Genomic DNA, 25,177 nt, shown 5'->3' with positions numbered 1-25,177 from the left:
CCCCCCCCCACTTCCCCTTCCTTTCCTTTCCTCTCTTCTCTTACTCATTATCGCTTTCCTTTCCTTGAATAACTTAACCACACTGTGCAAGTCTTACCTCCTCTGTGCCTTGGTCCTGTCTGGTGAGCAGCAACGCCACACTACAACAGCTTTCAGTACAAAATACGAAATAAAGGACACTTGAGACTGTTGTGGTGACGTCACGTATCCCACACTCTGTAATGTGATAGAAAACGGGATACTTGGCGGGAAGTAATGGGAAACTACTATTTCTACTACTTCTGCTACTAAAACTGCTGCTGCTGTTACATTTTTTTTTTTTTTCCCTGGCAGGAGCAGAGGTGTGATGGTGCAGGGAACGCCATGCCTGACCAAGTGTATCGTGGTGCTTTCCTGCGTGTCCTGTGTCCTGTCCGCCGCCCTGCAGAACACTCAGCCAGGTGTGTGTGTGTGTGTGTGTGTGTGTGTGTGTGTGTGTGTGTGTGTGTGTGTGTGTAATGACAATAAGCTCGTATTCCTAACCGTTTCTTCATCTCACCTCTACTGCTTTTAATTTCCTTCACCAGAAATCATCAAGTTTTTCTTCAAGAGTGCTTTCGTGTTTTTAGTAACAGTTAAGCAAGAAATCTACACTGCCATTACCAAGAACAGACACGAGAACATCACAAATAATCTCGGTGGATCATTTCTGCGGCCTTTGAAAACAGTCTTGATGAGAAAGCCAAGCGTTTAAAAATACTGGACCCGACTCATCATTACAATAACCTTTGAAAACAGTCCTAATGATAACCTGAAGTGCATAATAATACGAGCCTTATTGTGTCTTATTATACAAACAAAGCGTGTAAGAATACTGACCCTTGACTTATCACCTCCGTAGCCTTTGAAAGCAGTCCTTATGATAATCTAAAGTGCTCAAGAATGCAAGCCTTACTGTATCCCACTCAAGTATACAAACAAAGCGTGTAAGATTCCTGGACTTCGACTCATCATGTAGCCTTTCAAAACAGTCGTAATGATACCCAAAGCACCTAAAAACACGAAGCCTAATAGTACTCCGCTTGTACCCCACAGATGAAAGCCAGAGTGATGTGGAGAAGCGCGCAGCGAGGGACCCCATGTTGCGGTACCTGCTGGTGGCCATGGCGCAACCAGGCCCGCGCTACGCCGCCCCGCAGATCCTGAGCCGCGGAGTGAGACGAATCGGGTCAGAGTTCTTGGGCAAAAGGTCCATTGCCGTGTCTGGGACCGAGAAGATGTGTGAGCCAGACCCCTGCGTCGCCGAGGAGGACCGAGACCACGCCGACGACCTGAAGAAGGAGCAGATGAGCTTCACTGGTCAATATAATGAACAGAATGGCGCCGGGGACCTTCAGGATGCGCCGGACAAAAGGGCTCTAGGAGATTTATCCCGCAGCCGCCTCGCCCGCTACTTCTCCCTCCTCCTCAACAAGAAAATGGGATCAGAGTTCTTGGGCAAGCGAGCAATGGGGTCAGAATTTTTAGGCAAACGAGCCATGGGGTCAGAATTCTTGGGTAAGCGGGCGATGGGCTCAGAATTTCTAGGGAAGCGTGCAATGGGGTCAGAATTTTTAGGCAAGCGAGCGATGGGGTCAGAATTCTTGGGTAAACGCGCGATGGGTTCAGAATTCTTGGGGAAAAGAGCAATGGGTTCTGAATTTTTAGGCAAGAGAGCGATGGGGTCAGAATTTCTTGGTAAAAGAGCAATGGGTTCAGAATTCCTGGGCAAACGTGCGATGGGTTCAGAATTCTTGGGCAAAAGAGCAATGGGTTCTGAATTTTTAGGCAAGAGAGCGATGGGATCAGAATTCCTTGGCAAGAGAGCAATGGGGTCAGAATTCTTGGGTAAGCGCGCCATGGGCTCAGAATTTTTAGGTAAACGCGTCATGGGTTCAGAGTTTTTGGGCAAGAGAGCGATGGGTTCAGAATTCTTGGGGAAGAGAGCGATGGGATCAGAGTTTTTGGGTAAGCGCGCTATGGGCTCAGAATTCTTGGGCAAGAGAGACCCGTGGATGCAGGGACCGGAGCGAAGACCGGAGGAGGAGGCTGAGGAGGAGGAGGAGGAGGAAAGAGAAGAGGTTCTGTCGGCCTAAGGCGGCCACTGAGTCCTTTCGTTTCCCTGTTCCTGCGCGGCAATAGCATGTGATACCTGTAGAGGACATGAACAGTCTGCGGGTCTGTGTCTGCTGCACCTCGCCCTTCCCTAGGGACCCGAGGCAGCCCTCCCCCCCACGCGAGGAGGAGTGGCGGTGACGGCGCCTCGCACTACTACTACTACTACTACTACTACTACTACTACTACTACTACTACTACTACTACTGCCGCTGCTGCTGCTGTTGCTACTACCACTGTTATCACTGCTTCTACTATTCCAATTGCTAATAATTGTTCTACGCTGCGATACTGACTCTGCAGACATTGTACGTATCATTGTGAGAGTAACGATGCATAGTGAGCGGGACTGCACACGTGAATAAGATGACGATAATGATTAAATAAAAAAAAAAGTATATTGATGTCAGGAAAAAAATAAATAAATAAATGACACTTCAATACACGATGAATTAAAACACTACGAACATTTTATCTTAACAATCCCTAATTAGATATAGCTTGAGTAATATTACCTGAAGCTGCCGCACTAATTAAGGTGGAAAGTATAGAGTGGCTTTGCAGGAGCGGTGTAAAGAATATGAATAAATCTCTGAGTTAAAAAGATTATCTGGTGGAAGTGACCAAAGCCTTCCCTATTGGCGGACTCGTGAGCGACGGGGACGGTGAGGAGGGAGACGAGGGGGAATGAAGGGGAAAGGGGGTGAGAGGGAGGAGACGTGAATCACCCTCAGTGCCACGTGTATGCATAGAAAGGGATTGTTTCTTTCATAATTAATCAAGGTTGCACAGAAAGCAAAAGATTTTCTGCTCCCTCACACACACACACACACACACACACACACATATTCTCTCTCTCTCTCTCTCTCTCTCTCTCTCTCTCTCTCTCTCTCTCTCTCTCTCTCTCTCTCTCTCTCTCTCTCTCTCTCTCAAATCAAAATCAACCACAAACACCAAACAACACTTCAATTAAATTACCTCTTAATTCAACAAACACAAGTATCACCTCGTCCCTACACACACACACACACACACACACACACACACACACACGCTGGAGACTCATTAAATAAAAGGGTAACAACAAAATGTAACGCTAAAATACACTATAGGAGGGAGACCTTAAGGATTTAATACCACCACGTAGCAGTCCCGCTTCTCCAGAACCAAAACATTGAGGATCATGTACATAGCTAACTCATCCAAACAATAAAAGTGGGGGCAAAAAAAAAAAAAAAATAGTCTCATTCACCTTCCCTTCCTGCTCCCCCTGTGCGTGTGTCCAACCTGCTTTGCTTTACCAGTTCCGGACTGTCCCAAAAATTCATTAAAACTCATCCAAATGATAAAAATGGGAATAGAAGAGACACAATAATTTATCTCATTCACCTTCCCTTCCTGCTCTTTTAAACTTAACCTGTGGGCGTGTCTATCTTGCTTTGCTTTACTTCTTCAGGGTTGCCTCCGAAACGCATCTAAACTTATCTAAACAATAAAAGGGGTGCAAAAAAGAAGAAGTAAATAAATAAAAAACAGTACCGTGTCGTATTTACCTTTCCTTCCGCCTTCCGTCCCCACTTCCTCCTCAGCCTGTGCGTGCATCTCCAGCCCGACCTGTTTGTTTTGCTTAATCTGTTCAGGGTGACCTAAAAAAATAAGTGCAGACATTTATTTACGGAATTATTTGCTTGACTTCAGGTATTGTTTACACGGATTGTTTGGACGTTGCCTAGATTCATTTGTTTACTTGTTCGGTATGTGTTTTTCCCTGATGTGCTTTTTTGTTGGCTACTCGTCTGTGTGTGTGTGTGTGTGTGTGTGTGTGTGTGTGTGTGTATGGGGTATGAGTTGGTGGCGAGATTTGTCAGTCAGCGAAGGAAGGGAGACCGAGAAGGACGTCACAGTCTTTTGTCTCTCAGTTCCTCCATCTATACATCCAAGATAACGAGGTAAGTCACACACACACACACACACACACACACACACACACGGTCCGCTAGCGCAGTGATAACGCACTCGGCTCACAACCGAGGGGCCAGGGTTCGATCCCCTGGGCGGACGGAGATTATTTGGGTGTCTCTCCTTTCACGCGTAGCCCCTGTTCACCTAGCAGTGAGTAGGTACGGGATGTAAGTCGAGGACTTGTGACCTCGTTGTCACGGTGTGCTGTGTGTGAGTGGTCTCGGTCCAACCCAAAGATTGGTCAGTATTGAGATCTGAGCTCTTTCCATAAGGGGACGGCCGGCTGTCTCGAGAGAGACCAGCAGCAAACTGTACAATGAAAATACACACAAACACACAGACACACACAGAACCAGATGAGGGAACCAATATTCGTAAGCTCTTATTAACTTTTACTTTAATTAATGAAATATCTATACAAACCAATGTTCTTGTACTCTTTGCCAAAACACCAAGACTCGCATAATATTAAAACACTTGTACAGTACCTTTGTTCCTCCTCTTGTGTCACGCCTTGGCATCATATCTACATGCACATTTTAATTAAGTCCTGTACACCTCTTTCTTCCTTCCTTTATCCTCCTCCTCCTCTTCATCTTCCTCCTTATCTTCTACACCTTGGTATCATTACACATTTTGACTAAGTCCTCTACACCTCCTCCTTCCTTCCTTCTCATACACTTCCTCCTCCTCTTCTTCCTCCTCTTCCTCTTCTTCCTACATATCAAGCGTTGTAGCAGTTAGGCTATCATACCGTGAGAGAGATCAATATGTGAGAGAGTGAGTGGGTAGGTGACGGGATTTGGATAAAAAAAATAGGGAGAGAGAGAGAGAGAGAGAGAGAGAGAGAGAGAGAGAGAGAGAGAGAGAGAGAGAGAGAGAGAGAGAGAGAGAGAGAGAGAGAGAGAGAGAGAGATGTGAGAGTGAGATAGGAGTGATAGGTGTCGGATTTGGATGAAAACAAATTGTGAGCGAGAGAAAGAGACAAGGGGAGAAAGGAGAGAGGTGCGAGAGAACAAGAGATATGGCGATGTGACAGTGAGATTGAGAGTGGAAGGAGAGGAAGGCATAGGACGGGAGTAATGATCGGGAGAGAGACTAAGAAAAAGGAAGAAGGGAAAGAGGTGTGAAGGAGAGAGAGAGAGAGATGGAGATGTAAGAGTGAAAATGAGAGTGAAGTGGGTCCTTTACACCTCCTCCTCCTCCTCTTCCTCTCTTCCCCCTCCTCCTCTTGTACATATCAAACATTCTATTACCATACCGCAGTACATCCACGACCCATGTATAGGAGAAAAGGGAATGACAAAACAATAGAATACAAATACAAACATGGGTCGATTTAGAGGAAAGGCAGCCAAGAATGAAGCACAAGATAAAAACACTGTATATTTCTGCCAGACTTCCCAGTGTTCCTGTAGTCTTACCCAAGCACTGAGCATCTACAGAGACAAACAGACAATCCACAGGGAGGACCCAAGATGGCCTAGCTACCCCAGTGTTCTTGTACTCTTACCAAAGCACTTTGCATCTGTTAAGACAAAGCAATAACCAATCCGCAGGGAGGACTAAGGATGGCCTAGACGTCTTCTTTAGGATTCCACCTCAAGAGAGAATGTCACCAAGGAACCGCGTAGGAATGGCGAACAACGGCGTGCTTTGCTTTCAACTACTGCTCCTGCTGGCTTGTTCTCGTGGAGGTCAGTCTCTCTCTCTCTCTCTCTCTCTCTCTCTCTCTCTCTCTCTCTCTCTCTCTCTCTCTCTCTCTCTCTCTCTCTCTCTCTCTCTCTCTGTATCTTCATTTTTATCAATGGTTTATAAGCTTGTGATATTTTGGCGGTGATAATTATTGGTTTGTCTGTTATTCTACTGTGTGGCAAACTTTTTTCACCTTTATTTCTATTTCTTTATTGCAGGTTCTTCCAGTGACCCAACGAGAAGAGATGTGAGAAATTCTCTCTCTCTCTCTCTCTCTCTCTCTCTCTCTCTCTCTCTCTCTCTCTCTCTCTCTCTCTCTCTCTCTCTCTCTCTCTCTCTCTCTCTGTGTGTGTGTGTGTGTGTGTGTGTGTGTGTCTCAACATTTCCGCATACAGATATAAGCACCAGTATCAAACATTAACCAAATAGGAACAAACAAGCGAGTCATTTTGAAGCCTCAGTGCAGCAAGCTTCTGTTGAACCCTCCCTTGCTTCATGTCTGTCCTGTTGTTGGTGCAAGGAAAAGGTAAAAACGAGGTTAACTGACCCTCCCTCACGCATCCTCGTTCATTGCACACGGGTAAAGGCACAAATACCTCTCGCTTTCTCTCAACCCTTTCACTGGCACAGTCATCACCATTGAAGGCACTGCAAGGCACTGTAAGGCATTATTTGCATGGACACACACAGAAAGAAAGGAAGAATAGATCTTATCTTGTCCTTTCTAAGCTACATTACTGCGTATTTAGGAAAGTCTAGTACAAAAGAGTCAAAAATTTTCAGGTGGTTGTGAGAAAACTTTATACTAAAGATGAATTGGATGTCCGGATCCGCATCTACGGAACATCCACATAGTTTTTAAGATCCGCTTCCGCGTATCTCTGAATTCTGACATCAGATACATCTGTACTATATACGTATATCAAGGAAAAGGTTAATGTCAATCTCGCTTTCTCTTGTTGCCTGTACTCTTATCCTATTCTCTCTCGGCTGCAGTTCGGTCCCACATATTCGTGGCACTGTGATGGCGCTAACGACGGCAGGATGATAGATACCTCAGGGTACCCGGTGATGCTGAGCAGCAGCAAACCTGGATCATGCGTTGGTACGTACACACACATACAGACACCGACACACGCACATACAGACACACACATACATACACACACTATCAAGAAGGCCCGGGTTCGAATCCCGGGCGCGGCGAGGCAAATGGGCTAGCCTCTTAATGCGTAGCCCCTGTTCACCTAGCAGCAAGTGGGTACGGGATGTAACTCGAGGGGTTGTGACCTCGCTGTCCCGGTGTAAGGTGTGTCAGTGGTCTCAGTCCTACCCAAAGATCGGTCACTATGAGCTCTGAGCTCTTTCCGTAGGGGAACGGCTGGCTAGGTGACCAGCAGACGACCGCAGGTGAATCACACACACACACACACACACACAGATAGAGTGCTAGATGAGTGACATACAATAATCATGTTGTTGGTATTGAGTAATAAGGGAGTTTTAAAAGAAGAGTATCTTAATTAATGGTGTTTTTCCTATGAATCTTAGATGAGTTCATGAATAGGGAAGAGGGACCATTTTTTTCAAAGAGACTGCCACGTGTAGGTGTACTTGGCCCTTGCAGCTTCCTGACGTCATGTCCTTACGTTGTTAACCCTTTAACTGATATAGCCATCTTCCCGGCCACATTCATGTCAAGGTGAAGAGATCACTTGCACGGAGACACATAAAAACAAAGGTGTTATCTTTTTCTTTCTATACTACAGAACTATTTAAAAGACTTTGACACAAAAATAATCCTAAATAAACTTGTAAATGGTCAAGGAGAAAAAACTGTCCAGCAGTGAAGGAATTAAGTAACACACACATGACACTTCCTTCCCTCCTTTGTGTTGCCTTCCCTCCCTCCTTTGTGTTGCCCCTGACCAAGCCTTTCCTCCCTCCTTTGTGTTGCCCCTGACCAAGCCTTTCCTCCCTCCTGACCAATCTTCCCTCTCTCCTAACAAAGCCTTTTCTCCCTCCTAACCAATCTTCCCTCCTTCCTGACCAAACCTATCCTCCCTTCTCCTTTGTGCAGAGCCTGACCTAACCTAACCTAACTAACCTAACCTTGCCCTCCTTCTCCACTGTGCAGTGACTGACCAAGTCTTCGGAGGCTGCAACGCTGCCCCTCCACAACTTTCTAGATATAAGGGCAAGAAAGAGTGGCAAAACTCGAATAATGATGACATAGCAGTGTATTACTGGTGTGATCTCGGCGAAAGGACGTCAACAGAAAAATATGGCCTCTTTACTTACTGCATTAATGGCGAATGGACACCCATTGATGACGAGTGCCTGCAAGGTGATTCTCTCTCTCTCTCTCTCTCTCTCTCTCTCTCTCTCTCTCTCTCTCTCTCTCTCTCTCTCTCTCTCTCCTCTCTCTCTCTCTCTCTTTCCAACTCCACCTCCCTCTTTTTTTTTTTTTTTTTGTTGAGGTGAGCGCGTTTTGGCATCGCATGTGCGAGGAAAAATAATAACAGGCTGTTCCTGTGTTAAACTGACGCTGTAATTAGTGATTATCTGGACTTTTTGTGATCTTTTTCCGTAAATTCTTCGTTTTAATTTAAAATTATTAAATGACGTGAATTTTGAGACATGTGTATACATATAAGGAGTGATGATGATAATGTTAAACATTATGAAGAAGAAAATAAAGAAGAGAGAAAACAATACCAGCAGCACTAACAAAAACAACAACTAACACAATGTCTCTTGTCCCCGCAGAGTGCAACAGGCAGAGAGAATGCTCGGAGCTTTATGAAAGCAATGACGGTGCTTATGACATTTGTCCCCTGAAATACGGCAGCCCAGTTAGGGTAAGTCATGAGCGCAGGTGTAAGTACAGTGCAGGTCTAAATTACAGGAGCAGGTGTAGATCATGTGTCCTCGGATTAAGACACGAGTATGCGAGCTCAATGATACGTGGGAAACAGAGAAGGGGTTCTCTCTCTCTCTCTCTCTCTCTCTCTCTCTCTCTCTCTCTCTCTCTCTCTCTCTCTCTCTCTCTCTCTCTCTCTCTCTCCTCTCTCTCTTACACACACACACACACACACACACACACACACACTAGGCAAACTTTGCTCTTATCTTCCATCATTGTCATTCATCTATTTATTTATTTACTTTTTTTTGCCTGTCTCTTAACTACATAATCATCACCTCACAACACACACACACACACACACACACACACACACACACACACACACACACACACACACACAGACACACACACACACAAGTGAATGCAGCTTAAAATTGTTAAGGAAGATCATTTCCTTGTAACTCTTGTAGTGTCAAATATGAGTCAGACTGAAATCACACCTGCCTCCTGCTAAGCTGCTCTACAGGTCAAAATGTAACCTTGGCCATAATTCATCCTAAGACAAATTAGACTGAAGTGAAGCGCAACTTTCAGTTTCTTTCCTATGTTATCTGAATTGAAGGAAATATTATCATGAATATAAATTAAGCCATCATGAATATAAAAATCGTCATCATTTATTGTTAGTAACATAAAAGAAAATAAATGAATAGATAATAAATAAATAAATAAATAAATAAATAAATAAATAAATAAATAAATAAATAAATAAATAAATAAATAAATAAATAAATAAATAAATAAATAAATATATATATATATATATATATATATATATATATATATATATATATATATATATATATATATATATATATATATATATATATATATATATATATATATATATATATAATTCCTTGATACAAACTAATGTAAATGAGTTCATTATTATAGGAGTGCATTAACATTTGAACACCAGCTGGCTAAATTCATACATCAGCAAAGGTAATATCATATCGTTCCTTCGCATGAATCGGCACGTTTCTTTCAGGTATACTGCAAGAGGGACCTCACTTTAGTGCTGAGAATTGTGAGGGGATCAGACTCCTTCAGCCTCACTAAGTCAGCGGCTCAAGACAAGCAAGGCAGGCTAAGTCACTATTTCATTGGTGAGTGAGGCCTGCGGTCTGTCAGTTAATGCATGTGCGTCACAGTCCCTGTAGTACTCACAGCGTGGCGCGTCAGGATGGCATCCACCATGAGGCCGTGCTCGCCCTGTCACATTACCTCCTGGTTTCTGTTGCCTGTTTTGTAACATGCGTCTTTCGTGCTGTCTCGTAATGCTGTGCAGAAAGGATTTGTCCATGGGACGCTGCTGTTGTATTACATCAATGCATCGTCAAAGAATGGCTGAATACCGTCACCATGAATGGGCAACATGAGGGTCACTGTGAGTTGGGCTTACCAGTTTTGTTCAGAGAAATGTTTCCACCAGAGAGAGCGTTGCTTACAACTCGTAAAATCAAATAGATTCCTGCCTCCACGTCTGGCAGTGCTGACGAGGACAAAAAAAAAAAATAAATAAAATAAAATAAAAAGATAAATAAATAAATAAATTTGACTACATAGCTCAGAAAAAAAAAGTCAATAAATCTCACAGCCACGTCAATAAAAGTCATTTGAAGCAACACGAGTGTGCAATTGAAACTACTGGCATACTATGTACTAAGTACTGGAATACTAAGTAAGCATTATCACTAGAAAATGCCATGCCAAAACTAAAGACGTGTGTGACATTGTCTTTTCCTCACAGGTCTGAAGAACTTGATTGGTATGCACTGGGAAGGAGACACCCCGATACCACACGATATGGTCATCTATGAAAAAACTAGTTCCGGCCAGACAAAAGTGAGTATGTATACCTCAGCACTCAACTCTATAGCCGTGCAACATACAGTCCTTAGCCTACTGCTTCTGCAGGTGACGGCACGCCGGCCTACCCGGAAAGCTGTCCATAAAGCTTTGATCTGTCTAACTGTTTATTGAAAGAAAGCTACATGAACTGGGATGCAAGAAAAGCTGAGTGGTGGGGGGATAGGTTACAAATCAAGGAAATAACAGAAAAACAGTAGAGTAAAATGGTAACTTTGATCTGCTGATATTGTTACGCATTAGAGACTGTACAGAACACAGAGCGGAAAGAGCGAGGAGAAAAAAGAGGGGGAGGAAGAAGAGGCTGGGCCTCTCAACGCCCCAGTTCTCCTCTCCCCCCCTCCCTTCCTTCCCCCCTGATCCCAGTCTTGAGGCCATTCGTTTGGCGCTACACAGTCTAGGGGCGGACGAGTGTTCCCACACTTCGCTGCTCAGTAGCAGGCGAGATATCGAATAGGCTGGTCACATAGTTTAGAGAGGTTTTAAAGTCTGAATAGGAAGGGCATATTGAATTTATACCTGTGGGTGGGGGATAATCTTGTGACACCTTGTTATAATGGGTATAGTTAGGGCGCTACAGAAGGCCTGGATCTGGGACCACCCAGATACTGTGCCAAGGAGCATGTGTGCCTCTATATTTCCTGCTGCTCCTATGGTGTGGAGTGTGACTCTACCCGCAGTCTTGCATTGGTCGGCTGTCTCTTGTATCTGTGCCTAGACTTTGGTGGAAGCAGACACCTGTTTTGTTCCCCGTATCTGCCGGAATGCAGTGTACTGTTGTGGGTTGTGTGTGAAGGCGTTGTGTTGTGTGCTCGTTAAATGCTACTGGTCTTGGGGCCTACAGCGGTGAGTAGGGCAGACCAGAGGATTGTATAATATTCTGCTAGATTACAGCTGTCTACCTTCTCCCCAGGCTCCACCAGCTGTATCGGAGGTGTGGGTCTGCCTTTTGGGAGACGGTAAATAGGCTGTTCTCTGGCCAGAGTGTATAATGTCTTTGTTGGACGTGGGTGGTTTTGTTACTGTGGGCGGTCGTCCAACAGCAAACTGTACTCAACTGATGTGTTGTCTACATTGCCTGTGCTCCCTGGCAAAGACTAAGTAGTTCTTTCTCAGCTTAGTGGGTAGTTTGACGTTCGTTATACACCCTTCCCTGTTGGTGGGTTAAACAGAGTAGCGACCTTTGACGCTGGGTACTTGTTGGCGACCAGCAGATGTCTGGATTCGTCGTGTTTACTCTCTGCACTAGGCTGCAAGGAACGTATCCTAGGGATACATTCCTCGCCACTGACCCGAGTCAGTGGCAGCTGTGAGAGGGGCTGTATCTGCTCGTATCAACGGCAGAAACAAACTGTGTAACCTCAGGACTTATCATGTATGTACTGATTCTTATGGCTATGCCTATGTGCATCTGATATTACCACTCGTGTAAGTTGATGGCAGAGTATTTTGTGTCAGAGAAAGCTGAGTTCTTTTAAGAAAGATTCTATGACAATATATAAGAAATGACCACTTGTTTGTACCATCACAGGAGTGGGCGACTTATAACAACCTCTTTCTCAACGGCACGGGATTCCTGGTGAGCCTCGGGGACAACACAGGCGGCCTGGGTAAGGAGGGGAGGACAAGCCACATCCATTACAAATTTCACCTTCTCTGTCTTCTTTACAGCATCACCATCTTTCCCCATTCAATAAATGTTATAATTTTCTCCATTCGTTTTAAAATATCTAATATGTGTGTGTGTGTGTGTGTGTGTGTGTGTGTGTGTGTGTGTGTGTGTGTGTGTGTGTGTGTGTGTGTGTGTGTGTGTGTGTGTGTGTGTGTGTGTGTGTGTTTTCATGCGTGCGTTTTGAGTGTGTCACTGCCTATTACTGGTCATTGCAGGTGATGTCGTGAGAGATATAGAGGCCTTCTGTCCTGAGGACGGTGACGAATGCTGGTGGGGAAAATACAGTGACATGCAGGCAAGCTTCTGAATTGGTTGTTACTGTTGTTAAGTGATGATGAAATAAAAGTAGTAATAATCGTAGTAGTTGTAGTAGTAGTAGTAGTAGTAGTTGTAGTAGTAGTAGTAGTAGTAGTAATGATAATAATAATAATAATTATTATAATAATAACAATAATAATAATAATAATGACATAAATGATAATAATACCACTAACACTACCCTATATTCCTCAGTGCCATTCAGTTCCATTGTTTTCATAAACGGGAAGTGAGGGCGACATGAACCCAAACAATAACAAAGCAAAAGATTTTGAATTTATGAACCACTTGTCCTCTCCCTCTCTCTTCACCGCCGCTCCACCTAGGGCTACTCCACCTCCCAGGATAACCAAGACGACCGCCGTGTTGGTCTGGGTCCGGCCACACCGAGGTAACGTGCTGTCCCGGGTAGAGATCGAGTATAGCATCGTATTCACTTGTACTGTGTTTCAGAGCCTGGTATCAGTCAGGTTTTCTAGGGACACCGTCAGTACGTAGATTAGACGACTAAATGAAGGTGAACAGCACAGCACCAGTGTACCAGGACTGCCGTGTATTTCAATGATGACTGATGATGATGATGATGATGATGATGATGATGATGATGATGATGATGATGATGATAATAGCACGTATATGTGTGTGCAATGCATGAGACAATGCTGGTAACGTATTTCTCTCTCTCTCTCTCTCTCTCTCTCTCTCTCTCTCTCTCTCTCTCTCCATCAGGTTACCCTATACTCTGCCCTGACAACTACATCAGGAGCAGAGACGGGATATCTTGTCTTACACTTGTGTCGAGTAACGGAGACCTCATCAAAAGCAGCCAAGAGTGAGTAAAACATTATGTGTGTGTGTGTGTGTGTGTGTGTGTGTGTGTGTGTGTTGTGTGTGTGTGTGTGTGTGTGTTTCATGGTGATTACGTATAGTGGTAAAATTTATGATATATTATACCTAAGTCAATCAAGCACCGATAATAATTCTCTCTCTCTCTCTCTCTCTCTCTCTCTCTCTCTCTCTCTCTCTCTCTCTCTCTCTCTCTCTCTCAGGTGCGCTAAACGTAATGCCGCGCTGGCTTTCATCACTAGCTTTGATGATGTCAGCAGTTTAAGGAATGACTTGATGATCCTGACAGGATACTACGTTAAGTAAGCGCCCTTTGTTATGTGTCACGATAAGTGTGTAAGTGGACGAAAGTTAAAGTCACGCTCAGTAACAACAAGTACGAGGGTTTAAGGAGTAAGTTATGGAGGTGCAGGTGTTGGCGGTGGACAAGGTGGTTCCTTTGCTTTTTCATATATATTTTTCTACAGATTATATAAAATACTTGCATACACATGAAAACTCCCAACAACACACACACACACACACACACACACACACACACACACACACACACACACACGAACATTTTCTGAATTCCTGAATTCACAGCTGTATATTTTACACCTGCCTTCATTTTCAGAAGCAAGAAAGAACCATACGCCTATATACCTGCCGTGCCGGATAACACTGTCATTACGGACGACACCAACGTGACTCTCAGTGAATGGGTGAGAGAGAGAGAGAGAGAGAGAGAGAGAGAGAGAGAGAGAGAGAGAGAGAGAGAGAGAGAGAGAGAGAGAGAGAGAGAGAGAGAGAGAGAGAGAGATGCTAGCTGTGATATAGCTGATGAAAATGCTAAAATATTCCTAATTATATCTCCAGTACAGTCTTAAACATCAGTCAGGTGCAAACAGGAAGGTAACTACCTGGAAAACTGATTAATCCTCAGGTGAGCACCTTTTTGTTTATACCCGAATTTTGCTCAACTATGGCCTGTATTCAGAAATGCTTTGCTCTCTCACTATGACTGTTTTCAAAGGCCTCAAACAAGATTAGCCGGCTTCTCAAGAGTGTTCCTCCTCTTAACAAGGTAGAAATCTCGCTAATGTCACAAGAATAATAAGAATGCCATTAACTAAGAAACATATTTCACTCATCACATAAAAATTAGTACATTGATTTTTTTTTTCACTTGTACCTGTACAAAAATAAAAGATACGATTAAAAGTTTTACTTTAAGATCACTGATGATTAAATCAGGAAAATTAGAAGAATATTAATATAAAAGGAATATATTAATCCACAAAGTGTGTTTTTTGGTGTCATTTTTTCTTAAGTAAAATAAGGTTATTATCTACGCACTACTCCTAAGAACTCTAAAGAATATTTTACATATGTACAGTGGTTCTTATTTAAGTAAGGAACATATCCCAATTATCTGAGAAAATACTTAAATTTAATTTTTTCACTTTTTTTTTAACTAAGGTCCTTTACAAAAACACTCAACAGTTTTTGTTATGAAAAGTTTCCTCTAAGATTATGTATGACTAAATCACGAAAAGAAGAATACTTATATGAAAATATTAATAAAAAAAAAATCTAGTGACATTTTTTTAAAGTTAAATATGATTATTTTCTACACACCACTAGTAAGAACTCAAATGAATATTTTACATAAGTACAATGATTCTTCTTTACAAACCCATATAACCCTCAAACTTTGAACTTTTGAATGCAGTGGCGGTGCGGTGCAGAAGTGTTTCAGCAAGTGGCCCATATATATAGAAGGCATACTAGCAGACACAATAACGAGAATCTCTTCTTAACAGAGAGCAGGTGATCTATGCGTGGTGATGAAGAACAGCGATGTTAAACACTGGCTCCTCACATACTGTCACGATCCTGTCAGTAGTGCAATCTGCATGTGGCCAGGTGAGATTGGGGTGTTGGCAGCAGCAGCAGCAGCATTCATGAAATCAAGGTGCACGCCACATGTAGTAGACAAACAGAAAACGACTGTTCACTTGTCACGGAAAACTAACAGCTTAACATTTTCTCATCGCCCACTTTGCTATGTAGAGTTAATTTTGCAAGTAGTAGCTGTAACAGCACCACCAGCAGTAGCACTAGTAGCAGTCGCAACATCAGTTAGCAGTACAAATATCTCTCAACACCTGATCCCTTCTACTCCACAGTGACGTGTCCGGAGGATTACGAGAAAGTGGGAACCATATGCTACAAGCTGATCGAATCCCCTTCCCCTGAACCCACCTTCCTGGACGCTCCTCGCCACCTGCAACAAGGAGGGTTCAGGCCTTGCCCACCCGACCACCATGTCACAGATTGACGAACTCGCTCTGTTCATCGCGGTTAGCTCTCACGATAAAAATAAATAGATAAATAGATAAATAAATAAACAAATAAATAAATAAAATAAATAAATAAATAAAAAATCATAAAACTTACATTACTAGCTATTACATGTAATTATTATCATGGGAAATCTCTTGTTACGCTTTTTTTTTTTTCAGTTTATTAATGTTGAGTATTATAATTTTGTGAACAGGAATAAAGTGGACTGGGATACCCATGATACTGCAGACGTGGCCATTGGACTAAACGTGGCGTGAGTATTTCAGTACGTGTGTCTTCAGAGAGAGAGAGAGAGAGATAAGCAAACAAACATAGACTGACAGACAAACAGAGAGAGTCATAAAACATGCCTATTACTTTCCACCAGGTTTGGCGACGCGTCTCTGGGTGACCTGTACGAGATGTCAGCAGAAGTGCACAGCGCTGTCAACAGGTCATCAGTGGAGGGAACACAGCACCTCTTCCTCAGCGTGACCCAGAATGCCTCCTGGGTCCTCGCGCCCACGGACTTCGGCACCACCACCCCGTTTTACGTCTGCGAGTTTCACGGTCCGCTCGGTGAGTAAGGAGCGCAGGAAGAGAGGTAGTTAACTGAATTTCAAAGGATTACGTTATGTGGGTTTTTGAAATGGACGTGTTTTCTTTATTATTTCTTCACTCTTTCAGTAAGATAAGTAAGGAGTGCAGGTGGAAAGGTAGTTAACTGACGTCTTAAGAGTTATGTGGATGGTAAAACGGACGCATTTTCTTTACCTTTCCACTCCTTTCCAACAGGATGCTGGACAGCTCCGCCTCGCTACAGTTTTATGAATATTCAACGCACCTTCCATAATCGCTCCGTTTTTGAAACTCTTACATACTCGTGAGTAACACTCGTGGTGAAGTGTGTGTGTGTGTGTGTGTGTGTGTGTGTGTGTGTGTGTGTGTGTGTGTGTGTGTGTGTGTGTGTGTGTGTGTGTGTGTGTGTGTGTGTGTGTGTGTGTGTGTGTGTGTGAGAGAGAGAAAGAGAAAGAGAGAGAGAGAGAGAGAGAGAGAGAGAGAGAGAGAGAGAGAGAGAGAGAGAGAGAGAGAGAGAGAGAGAGAGAGTAGTTGCATGTGCAAGTGTCATCTCCAACCGGTTCCGGTAATTATTCCAAGGCCCGTTTTCTGAAAGGCTCTGCTCTCTCACCACCACTATTTCCACAGGCCACACTATTAGCCTGGCTCTCAATCCACAGGCCACACTATTAGCCTGGCTCTCAATCCACAGGCCACACTATTAGCCTGGCTCTCAATCCACAGGCCACACTATTAGCCTGGCTCTCAATCCACAGGCCACACTATTAGCCTGGCTCTCAATCCACAGGCCACACTATTAGCCTGGCTCTCAATCCACAGGCCACACTATTAGCCTGATTGTCAAGAGTGTTTTTCCTGTTAATCATGAAGAAATCTTGCTAATCTACTACTAGAATCATAAAAAAACACACAGTAAAAAACACACTTTACTGATTGATATAAGCTTTCCATATACATATTTTACCTTTGCATTTCATCATTAAAAATTCTGCAGTTTAAAGAGACATTTTCAATCGCATTTTTTTTTTTCCTAGGACCGGACCTGAAAAAAAAAATGATAATTTTGATATCAATTTTTTTTTTTTATTACCTCATACTAGAGTTATGTTCCTTGCGTAAAGGAGACACATCGTGCGTGTTTGTGTGTTCACAGTAGTGTGTGTGAAGATAACAACATTTAACTTAACCATATTTCATTTCTGAACAAAGTTTAGAAAGTTTGAAGAACACTGTACTGCTATAAACTTCCTATATATATATATATATAGAGAGAGAGAGAGAGAGAGAGAGAGAGAGAGAGAGAGAGAGAGAGAGAGAGAGAGAGAGAGAGAGAGAGAGAGAGAGAGAGAGAGAGAGAGAGAGAGAGAGAGAGAGAGAGAGAGAGAGAGAGAGAGAGAGAGAGAGAGAGAGAGAGAGAGAGAGAGAGAGAGAGAGAGAGAGAGAGAGAGAGAGAGAGAGAGAGAGAGAGAGATTTTACGTCTTTTCGGGTTTTAAAAATCTGTAGATTAGAGAGAAATGTTCTAATTGAACCTTTAAAAAATTGAAAAAAATGTTTTATTCTCAAATTTGTTATCTGATAATAGAGATGTTTTCCTTACTTACAGGAGATACGTTTTGCATACTTTAAATATTCTATGCACCATTCATAGGAATGGTGCATAGATAATAACATTAAATTTTAACTATATTTCACTTTTTAAAAATCCGTGTCACTTCAGTTTTTCAAAGGAGTGGAGGTGCTGCACATAAGTGTTTCCAAAGATGGTAACAAGAGCATCCCGTTCCACAGTTGTCACCCAGGCTTCTTCGTGGACGCGGAGGTGGGCAACAAGGAAAAGCAGGAACGCCAGTGTCACGGCCAGCTGGGAGGGTGGGCGCCGCAGGAGCCACTACTCCCTTGCACCGGCGTTGTGGGTAAGTGTCACGCCGGTAGACGCACCGGGAAATTGGAAGGACGGAGGCAGAACGCGGGAATGACACAGAGGAGGCTTACAGGGTAGAGAATGACCCACTTCACCCTCCAGCATAAACACAAAACAAAACAAAGACATTACACCCAAAACAACACAAACACGAGCATCAGAACATCCCGCTTCCCTGTCTCGCACCACCCTACATGTCACTCAGCAACCAAAGACATCTCATCCAAAGCAACAACACAAACGACCCAACACGATCCTCAGAACCTAACCGAACACTTCCCTAACACACCTGTACTTTGCTCACCTCGTCTCATCTCTCTGGCAGTGTGCAACGAGAGTCTTCCTAGCAAGCCACACATGACGATCGAAAACTCCACGTACCCTGGTTACGAGACGCACTGGATGAAGTACAACTGCTATCCTGGCATGGGCACGGCTGACGGCGAGGTGGAGCAGCTGTTTACGTGCACGGAGTATAATGGAACCTACGACTACAATGGCACGGAAGTGAAAGAGTGTAACCGTAAGTGCAGTGTGTGTGTGTGTGTGTGTGTGTGTGTGTGTGTGTGTGTGTGTGTGTGTGTGTGTGTGTGTGTGTGTGTTTTAGTAGAACAGGGGTTGATATGTAAACAAATTCTTGTTGGTGTATGATGGTATAGAAATAATTAAATTAATTAATTAACAAATAAATAAATTAATTAATTAATAAATGTAGAGAACAGATGCTTGATTCTTCATTCAGAGTGCAAGGGAAGAGAGAGAGAGAGAGAGAGAGAGAGAGAGAGAGAGAGAGAGAGAGAGAGAGAGAGAGAGAGAGAGAGAAAAAAAACTCAACCATCGCATCAAAACCCACCGCAGCAAGCCAGCACACCATCCCACAGGTTGCATGATACCACCAAACGAGGACATCACCAACTCCCTCACCCCTGACAGCGACGAGCCCTGGATGGTGAACGCCTTGGTGACAGTGACGTGCGAGGACAGCTACCTGGTGGCCCACAACAAGAGAGACCAGGAAGTGTTGTGCACCTCGACGGGATGGGATAGCCTCGAGTGCCAAAGAGGTATGGTGTCATTATTCTTTTATTTTATTGTATTTTATTTTATTGATTTATTTTTTTCAGTGATAGATTTTGGTTTATCTTTTTATCATCGTGTTGTATTTTCATTTATTTCTTGGAGGTCTTACTACTGCTTCTTTTATGTTATTGATTTTTTTTTTTATCTATTTTTGCACTTTTTTTTTTTGTAGGTCGTCTTACTTATTTGCTTTGATAAGGGTATGTTTATCTCGCTGTCTGTCTAAATTTATTACAGTACTCTCTTTGATTTGACGTGTATATTTCCCTGTCTCTCTAAATGTGTCTATGCCTACCTTTCTGTCTATCTCTCTCTCTCTCTCTTTGTCTTTTTGCTGTTCTGTTTGTCTATATCCACTTGTTTCTCTGTTTCTTTGTTACCTTATTCTTTTTATCCTGTCTGCTTCTGTGTTTACCTGTTTGTCCCTGAATTTCCCCCTCTCTCTCTCTCTCTCTCTCTCTCTCTCTCTCTCTCTCTTACTCCCTACACGCATCCCTGCCTAGGATGTCTGGGAGAGCCCTTGGTTGGCAATGCGACAACGACCTGGTGGGATGACAAGTGGCGGGTGGGTGATAACGTCGCCGCTACCTGCTTGGAAGGCTACCACTTCATCGAGGCGGATACCACAGAGATGTCATTCTCCTGCCAATACGATGGCTGGGAGGACCTGCCTGCCTGTGAGAAAGGTGAGGTGCTGTTTCCTTCGCCACTAGTACAGCGGGTTTACTTGTTATGTTTATGAGAGGATTTTGTTGAAGGATATGTAACTTTACCGCCAATACGCTGACTGGGAGAGCCTGCCTGCCTGTCAAGAAGGTGCTGTGCTGTGTCCTTCTTATAAGTGTTATTATGCTTCCACAGCTGCAGTTTTCATCCGTAGTGATACCAAAGACTAGCATGGATCAGTCACTCATTATATTATAGCATGTGCCAAGAATATTTCATGGTTAAATGGAATATTGTTAATGTATACCCACTCAACTATATTATTTTGATTCATCTGTTTCCTGAGTGTCGAAGACTCTGATCAGAGGCACACAAAATTGATCAGAGGCACACAAAACTGGGAGAATAAAGGCCACTCAATCTCTTGCTCCTTGACCCAGAGAAAAACAAATAAATTAATAAATAAACAAATTAATTACAGAAGTTGAAATTTTCTCAATAATCTCCAAGCCTTTCCTTCTTATAGTAATAATAATAATAATAATAATAATAATAATAATAATAATAATAATAATTATTATTATTATTATTATTATTATTTTATTATTATTATTATTATTATTATTATTATTATTATTATTATTATTATTGTCATTTCAATCACTCAATCACTCAATTTCTCGCAGTGTAAGAGACGAGCCAATAGTGGCCGGCGCCCTATTATCTGATTCTAAACCATCGACCAACCCATCTGTCAGTCTCTCGTAGTGTGTGAAATGAGGCAATAGTGACCGGCGTTCTGTTTTCCTTTGTTCTAATCCATCGACCCATCAACCAATCACTCAATCTCTCGTAGTGTGCGAGGATGAGCCAACAGTGACCAATGCCTCAACTGACTGGATCTCTACGGAGCCTTGGCCCGAGGGTAGCTCAGTGGAAGTCACCTGCAATACGGGTCTCTACCAGTACCCGAGCCTGGAGACCCAGCAGACCCTCCACTGCAACTATGAAGGCTGGACAAACGCCACCATCTGCGAGCAAGGTGGGAAATAAGCTATGCAACTTCCCGGTGACTTGTGTTTGTTTGGGTACCGCCTCTACTGGTTCCTGGTTTCTTGTGGGTTTTGGTGGTGGTATTCATTTTCTATTGTCCTATATATTCTTTTTTATTATTTCATGCATTTCTTTTTGTGATTTATCTTCTCATTCATTCTCTGAAGTCATAATCTCCTTTTTCCCTTTATACATTCGCTTTCTTCTTTCATAAATACTCGAAATCTTGATCTTTCTTCTTTTTCTCTCTCTCTTGTCACCAGTGTGTTTCGTGGCCCCCGACCTGACGCAGTATAAGGCGCTGTGGAATGATTCCATAGCACCGGGAAGGCTGGACGACGAGATTTCCATCAACTGCAGGTCGAGTCACTACCATAACGAGTCCCTCAACGACACCACCATCACCGCCGTGTGCACGCCTGATGGCTGGCTGGCCACCAACCCCTGCATCCTGTGTGAGGAACCCTTTCTTGTGCGCCAACAGATCCTTCCACCACAATTTCCAAACTTATTTTTTCATACATTCATGGAAAGACAGAAATGCCTGTTAATATTTGTGGATCTGTCTTTCTTGTTCTTTTTTCTTGTGTGTGTGTGTGTGTGTGTATAAGCAAATCCTTACTATATGTTTCAAGTTTCCTTTCAGATCGATGGAAACACAGGGAAAGATTCGCTAGGAAAATTAGAGACGATTAATCTTTCCTCTTTATCTCCATATTTTCTGCTTGTCATACCGTACAAGTTTATCTTTTTGGCAGATAATTCGAATCAGGCAAAGACTCGCTAAAGAAGTTTGAAAAGACCATCAAATTTCTTTAAAGAAAACGACAGATATTTTTTCGATGTCTCTGCTGCCATGTGTAATATACTCCACAACTTTTTAAATCAATTCAAACAAATATTAGAGAAATCGTGATATGATTCAAACGTCATTACAAATTACTGATATTTTCTCGATTTCTCCTAATTTCCATTTATTATATACTCCACAGCTTCAAATTCAAATAGCCAAAAATCAAAGGAAATACAAAAAGATTCAAACGTCAGGTCAAAAAGATGGATCCTGTCACTACCTCGCCTCGTTTCAATTCCTCAGCATGTAGGGATCCTCCAGACTTCGGCACTGTGATAATGGAGTGGCCGGAGAGGGAGCCGGGGAGGTTTGGAGATGAGGTGATATTGGAATGCCCTGCCAAACATCGCAACAATGAGAACGTCTCCCTCACCACCATCACAGTGAGCTGCACCTCCGAGGGATGGAAGACTATCACCACCTGCCAACAGAGTGAGTATGCGGGACTCCAAGGGAGGGGTCTTGTCGTCCGGGAACTAAACTTTTTGCTATTTATCATGTTTACAACGACACAGTCAAGGCCTTTAATGAAAGTGGATGCAAAACTAAAGTGAATTGCAATGACTGTGTGGGACTCAAAGTGGAACTCTCTCGTCCAGGAGGTACACTTTTAAGTATTCATATATGCAAAAAAAGTGGATAAATAAGGAAAGTGGATGGAAAAATGTAGTAACTTACAAGAACTATGTGAGATTTGCAGTGATGTCACCTAACTCAAGAACTAGTTTTTCGCTTCCTTTTCATATTTGCAAGGTCAGAAACATGCCGACAATTGTTTAGGGAATTTAAATCATGAAAAGTTTTACTAGATGCCTCTGGTAATACCGTTTTTACGTGTCAATAAATCGGTCTAAAGTACCAAAACTATAACGAAATATAAAAAAAAACTTCAACTTGCTGCTCATATGAAAAAAAAAAAAAAAGGATAAAAAATGGCCTTTTTACTTTTCCGAAGGTAAAGGGAAATAATTATGTATCTTCTTGGGTAAGGCAGTCTTGACATAGGTATGATCTCATCCACTTAAAGGGTCTAACTGTGGCATCTTTCTCCCTAAACATGAATTACTATGACTCCTAACAAACGATCTGCTTAGGCTAAAGGAATCGTTTACGTATTTCCTTTACTTGTAAGAGAGAAAATGATGACAGGATTTTATTGAATAAACGGAATAATTATTGCATATTTTTCTATCTATGGGTGGAAAAATATTAAAAAGCACCTGAAATAAATAGAGGGGATAAATTTCGGTATCTCTCTCCTGGATACTTGTTATATCACCGGTTTTTTTTTTTTAATAGCAACGGTCTCTCTCTCTCTCTCTCTCTCTCTCTCTCTCTCTCTCTCTCTCTCTCTCTCTCTCTCTCTCTCTCTCTCTCTCTCTCTCTCTCTCTCTCTCTGTCAGTGTGCACGGAGAAGCCAGACTTTGGCAATGTTTCTGTCAAGTGGGAGGAGCGAGGACCAGGAAGAGTGGAGGACAACATGATGCTTGACTGCCCTGCTGGCTACCGAAGCACTGACCACCTGCACCTCAAGAACACCTTCGTCACCTGCACCGACCAGGGCTGGGAGAACATTGACCCCTGTGTAAAAGGTAGGCTGCGAGAAATGCGAGTCTAAGATTAAAAATGAGAATGTGAGCTTTACTGAAAATGAATACCATGAGATTGTTTTCTATTAGTCTTATTGCTGCTGCTACTATTGTTATTGTCGTTGTCTTAAACGACCCACTTCCCCTCCTACAGTGTGTCTGGAGGAAGACCTAGAGGGCGTAGCAATAGAGGAAGAGGAGCCAGGCGTGTGGAGAGTGGATGAGGTGGTGACGCGCGCCTGCCCTGAGGACCTCCTTACCTTTGACAAGGCTCTCAACATCAGTGACTTCATATGCACCGCCGACGGCTGGATCAACCCCGACCCCTGCGTCAACGGTAAGCACAAGGAGTGGCTAATGGTTAAAGTGCACAACAGGTGACTCATGTGGGTAAACATTTAATTATTCTATTGTTTTGTTCTGTCTATGACTCAGGTAAAATCCCCCACAATGCTATTAGATTCTTTTGCGTCTTAAGGATCATGCACATCTATATAATGAATCGTTTTTAAGCCCATTTCTATCCTAACTTTATTTTTTAGGGCAGGGAAAGATGGGACAGAAGATCTGATCTGTCTTGACCCAATAGAACTTAATCTAACTTAACCCTTTCTACACCAAGAGCGACTAAGGTTTCTGTTTTTTTTGTGGTGGGATCTCTCTCTCTCTCTCTCTCTCTCTCTCTCTCTCTCTCTCTCTCTCTCTCTCTCTCTCTCTCTCTCTCTCTCTCTCTCTCTCTCTCTCCCCTCAGAAAAAACGTCTACGAAATTATCATTCATCTAGTGTTGCAGGCACCAAGTTGTGACACCCCATTTTGACATAGGCAGCCCGTCATCGCCCAACCCTCCCTCACTGACAGTTGATGGCCCATCCTCCAGTGATCCTACGTAATCCTAAAATCCTCCAGTGTGCCGCGAGAGGCTGTACCCGGTCAATGGACACGCCAACTGGGACCAAAGGATCTGGACGGCAGGGCACGAGCTGCTGGTGGTGTGCCTGTCGCAGCACCACGTGTCGCCCGATGTCTACTCCTATACTGTCCCCTGCACTGACTCTGGCTGGCACAGCGTGAAGTCCTCCTGCTCCTACTGTGAGTATTCCTGTGTCCTCCATGCTCACTAATGCTTTTCTCCTCTCCTCTCCTCTCTCCCCTCCCCTCTCCTCTCCTCTCCTCTCTCCCCTCCCCTCTCCTCTCTTTTCCTCTCCTTTCCTTCCCTTCCCTTCCTTTCCCTTCTCTCTCTATCTCTCTCTCTCTCTCTCTCTCTCTCTCTCTCTCTCTCTCTCTCTCTCTCTCTCTCTCTCTCTTGAATATATTTTTAACAGTTTTTAATGGTACATATTGTGACATAATGAAATACTTCCTAGTCATGAATATATTTCCACTTTGAATTTATGATGACATACAATAATATTAAGGAAACCACTCTATCCTATTTTTTTTCCTTCACATCATGCCCATTGTTCATTGCAAATATCTTAATTTAATAATCGTTGTTTCTCTTGTCATTACTTTGCAATAAAAATAATGATAGTGATTTAACAAGCTGTCAGATTAAGACTTCATTAACTTTGCCAGTCGTTATTGTTGTTGCATATATATGTATGTAAACAATCACTTTATTAGTAAGAGAGCATTACCATCATCATCCTCTCCTTTCTCTCTCTGACTGTGT

The 25,177-nt window shown here is 43.0% G+C and overlaps 5 protein-coding genes across 6 annotated transcripts in view; 4 read left to right on the top strand and 1 right to left on the bottom strand.

The window, feature by feature from the left end:
* LOC135089784 (ribosome-binding protein 1-like) overlaps positions 1-3,057 on the top strand; it is a 45,297-nt gene extending 42,240 nt beyond the window's left edge. For both annotated transcript variants that reach the window (XM_063985819.1, XM_063985820.1), the window contains exons 2-3: positions 334-440; positions 1,075-3,057. In XM_063985819.1, the coding sequence (XP_063841889.1) occupies positions 347-440; positions 1,075-2,114 (1,134 nt within the window). In that variant the 5' untranslated portion in view covers positions 334-346 and the 3' untranslated portion in view covers positions 2,115-3,057. The remainder of the gene's footprint in view (positions 1-333; positions 441-1,074) is intronic.
* The window catches only part of LOC135089468 (uncharacterized), a 120,634-nt gene that overhangs the window by 50,574 nt on the left and 44,883 nt on the right, over positions 1-25,177 (bottom strand). Inside the window, exon 4 of the mRNA XM_063985049.1 lies at positions 3,688-3,780. Within this exon, the coding sequence (XP_063841119.1) occupies positions 3,688-3,780 (93 nt within the window). The remainder of the gene's footprint in view (positions 1-3,687; positions 3,781-25,177) is intronic.
* Positions 13,287-15,777, top strand: LOC135089499 (uncharacterized). Its single transcript, XM_063985075.1, has 5 exons — positions 13,287-13,417; positions 13,635-13,733; positions 14,051-14,138; positions 15,240-15,342; positions 15,606-15,777. The coding sequence occupies exons 2-5, from the start codon at positions 13,708-13,710 to the stop codon at positions 15,755-15,757; spliced, it is 369 nt and encodes a 122-aa protein (XP_063841145.1). The 5' UTR covers positions 13,287-13,417; positions 13,635-13,707; the 3' UTR covers positions 15,758-15,777.
* LOC135089498 (complement factor H-like) lies at positions 15,970-20,413 on the top strand. The gene is made up of 7 exons (XM_063985074.1): positions 15,970-16,036; positions 16,151-16,341; positions 16,558-16,645; positions 18,131-18,255; positions 18,589-18,786; positions 19,145-19,327; positions 19,847-20,413. Exons 2-7 carry the CDS (start codon positions 16,185-16,187, stop codon positions 20,083-20,085), a joined length of 990 nt encoding a protein of 329 aa, XP_063841144.1. The 5' UTR covers positions 15,970-16,036; positions 16,151-16,184; the 3' UTR covers positions 20,086-20,413.
* Positions 23,325-24,711, top strand: LOC135089786 (complement factor H-like). The gene is made up of 3 exons (XM_063985822.1): positions 23,325-23,507; positions 23,659-23,841; positions 24,412-24,711. The coding sequence occupies exons 1-3, from the start codon at positions 23,396-23,398 to the stop codon at positions 24,624-24,626; spliced, it is 510 nt and encodes a 169-aa protein (XP_063841892.1). The 5' UTR covers positions 23,325-23,395; the 3' UTR covers positions 24,627-24,711.

This window comes from Scylla paramamosain, chromosome 33 (assembly GCF_035594125.1).
Source record: "Scylla paramamosain isolate STU-SP2022 chromosome 33, ASM3559412v1, whole genome shotgun sequence".
In the NCBI taxonomy this organism is placed as follows: Eukaryota; Metazoa; Arthropoda; class Malacostraca; order Decapoda; family Portunidae; genus Scylla; species Scylla paramamosain.
Note: the sequence above shows the minus strand (reverse complement) of the source record. Positions and strands in the feature narration are given on the sequence as shown.

Excerpts from the sequence above, each read along its gene's own strand:
- LOC135089499 (XM_063985075.1), top strand. The coding sequence starts at position 13,708 with ATGATCCTGACAGGATACTACGTTAA. Across the intron at positions 13,734-14,050 it reads CTGACAGGATACTACGTTAA|AAGCAAGAAAGAACCATACG; the intron begins GTAAGCGCCCTT and ends CTTCATTTTCAG. Across the intron at positions 14,139-15,239 it reads ACGTGACTCTCAGTGAATGG|AGAGCAGGTGATCTATGCGT; the intron begins GTGAGAGAGAGA and ends TCTTCTTAACAG.
- LOC135089498 (XM_063985074.1), top strand. The coding sequence starts at position 16,185 with ATGTCAGCAGAAGTGCACAGCGCTGTCAACAGGTCATCAGTGGAGGGA. Across the intron at positions 16,646-18,130 it reads TTTGAAACTCTTACATACTC|TTGTCACCCAGGCTTCTTCG; the intron begins GTGAGTAACACT and ends CCCGTTCCACAG. Across the intron at positions 18,256-18,588 it reads CCCTTGCACCGGCGTTGTGG|TGTGCAACGAGAGTCTTCCT; the intron begins GTAAGTGTCACG and ends TCTCTCTGGCAG.
- LOC135089786 (XM_063985822.1), top strand. The coding sequence starts at position 23,396 with ATGATGCTTGACTGCCCTGCTGGCTACCGAAGCACTGACCACCTGCAC. Across the intron at positions 23,508-23,658 it reads CATTGACCCCTGTGTAAAAG|TGTGTCTGGAGGAAGACCTA; the intron begins GTAGGCTGCGAG and ends CCCCTCCTACAG. Across the intron at positions 23,842-24,411 it reads CCCCGACCCCTGCGTCAACG|TGTGCCGCGAGAGGCTGTAC; the intron begins GTAAGCACAAGG and ends AAAATCCTCCAG.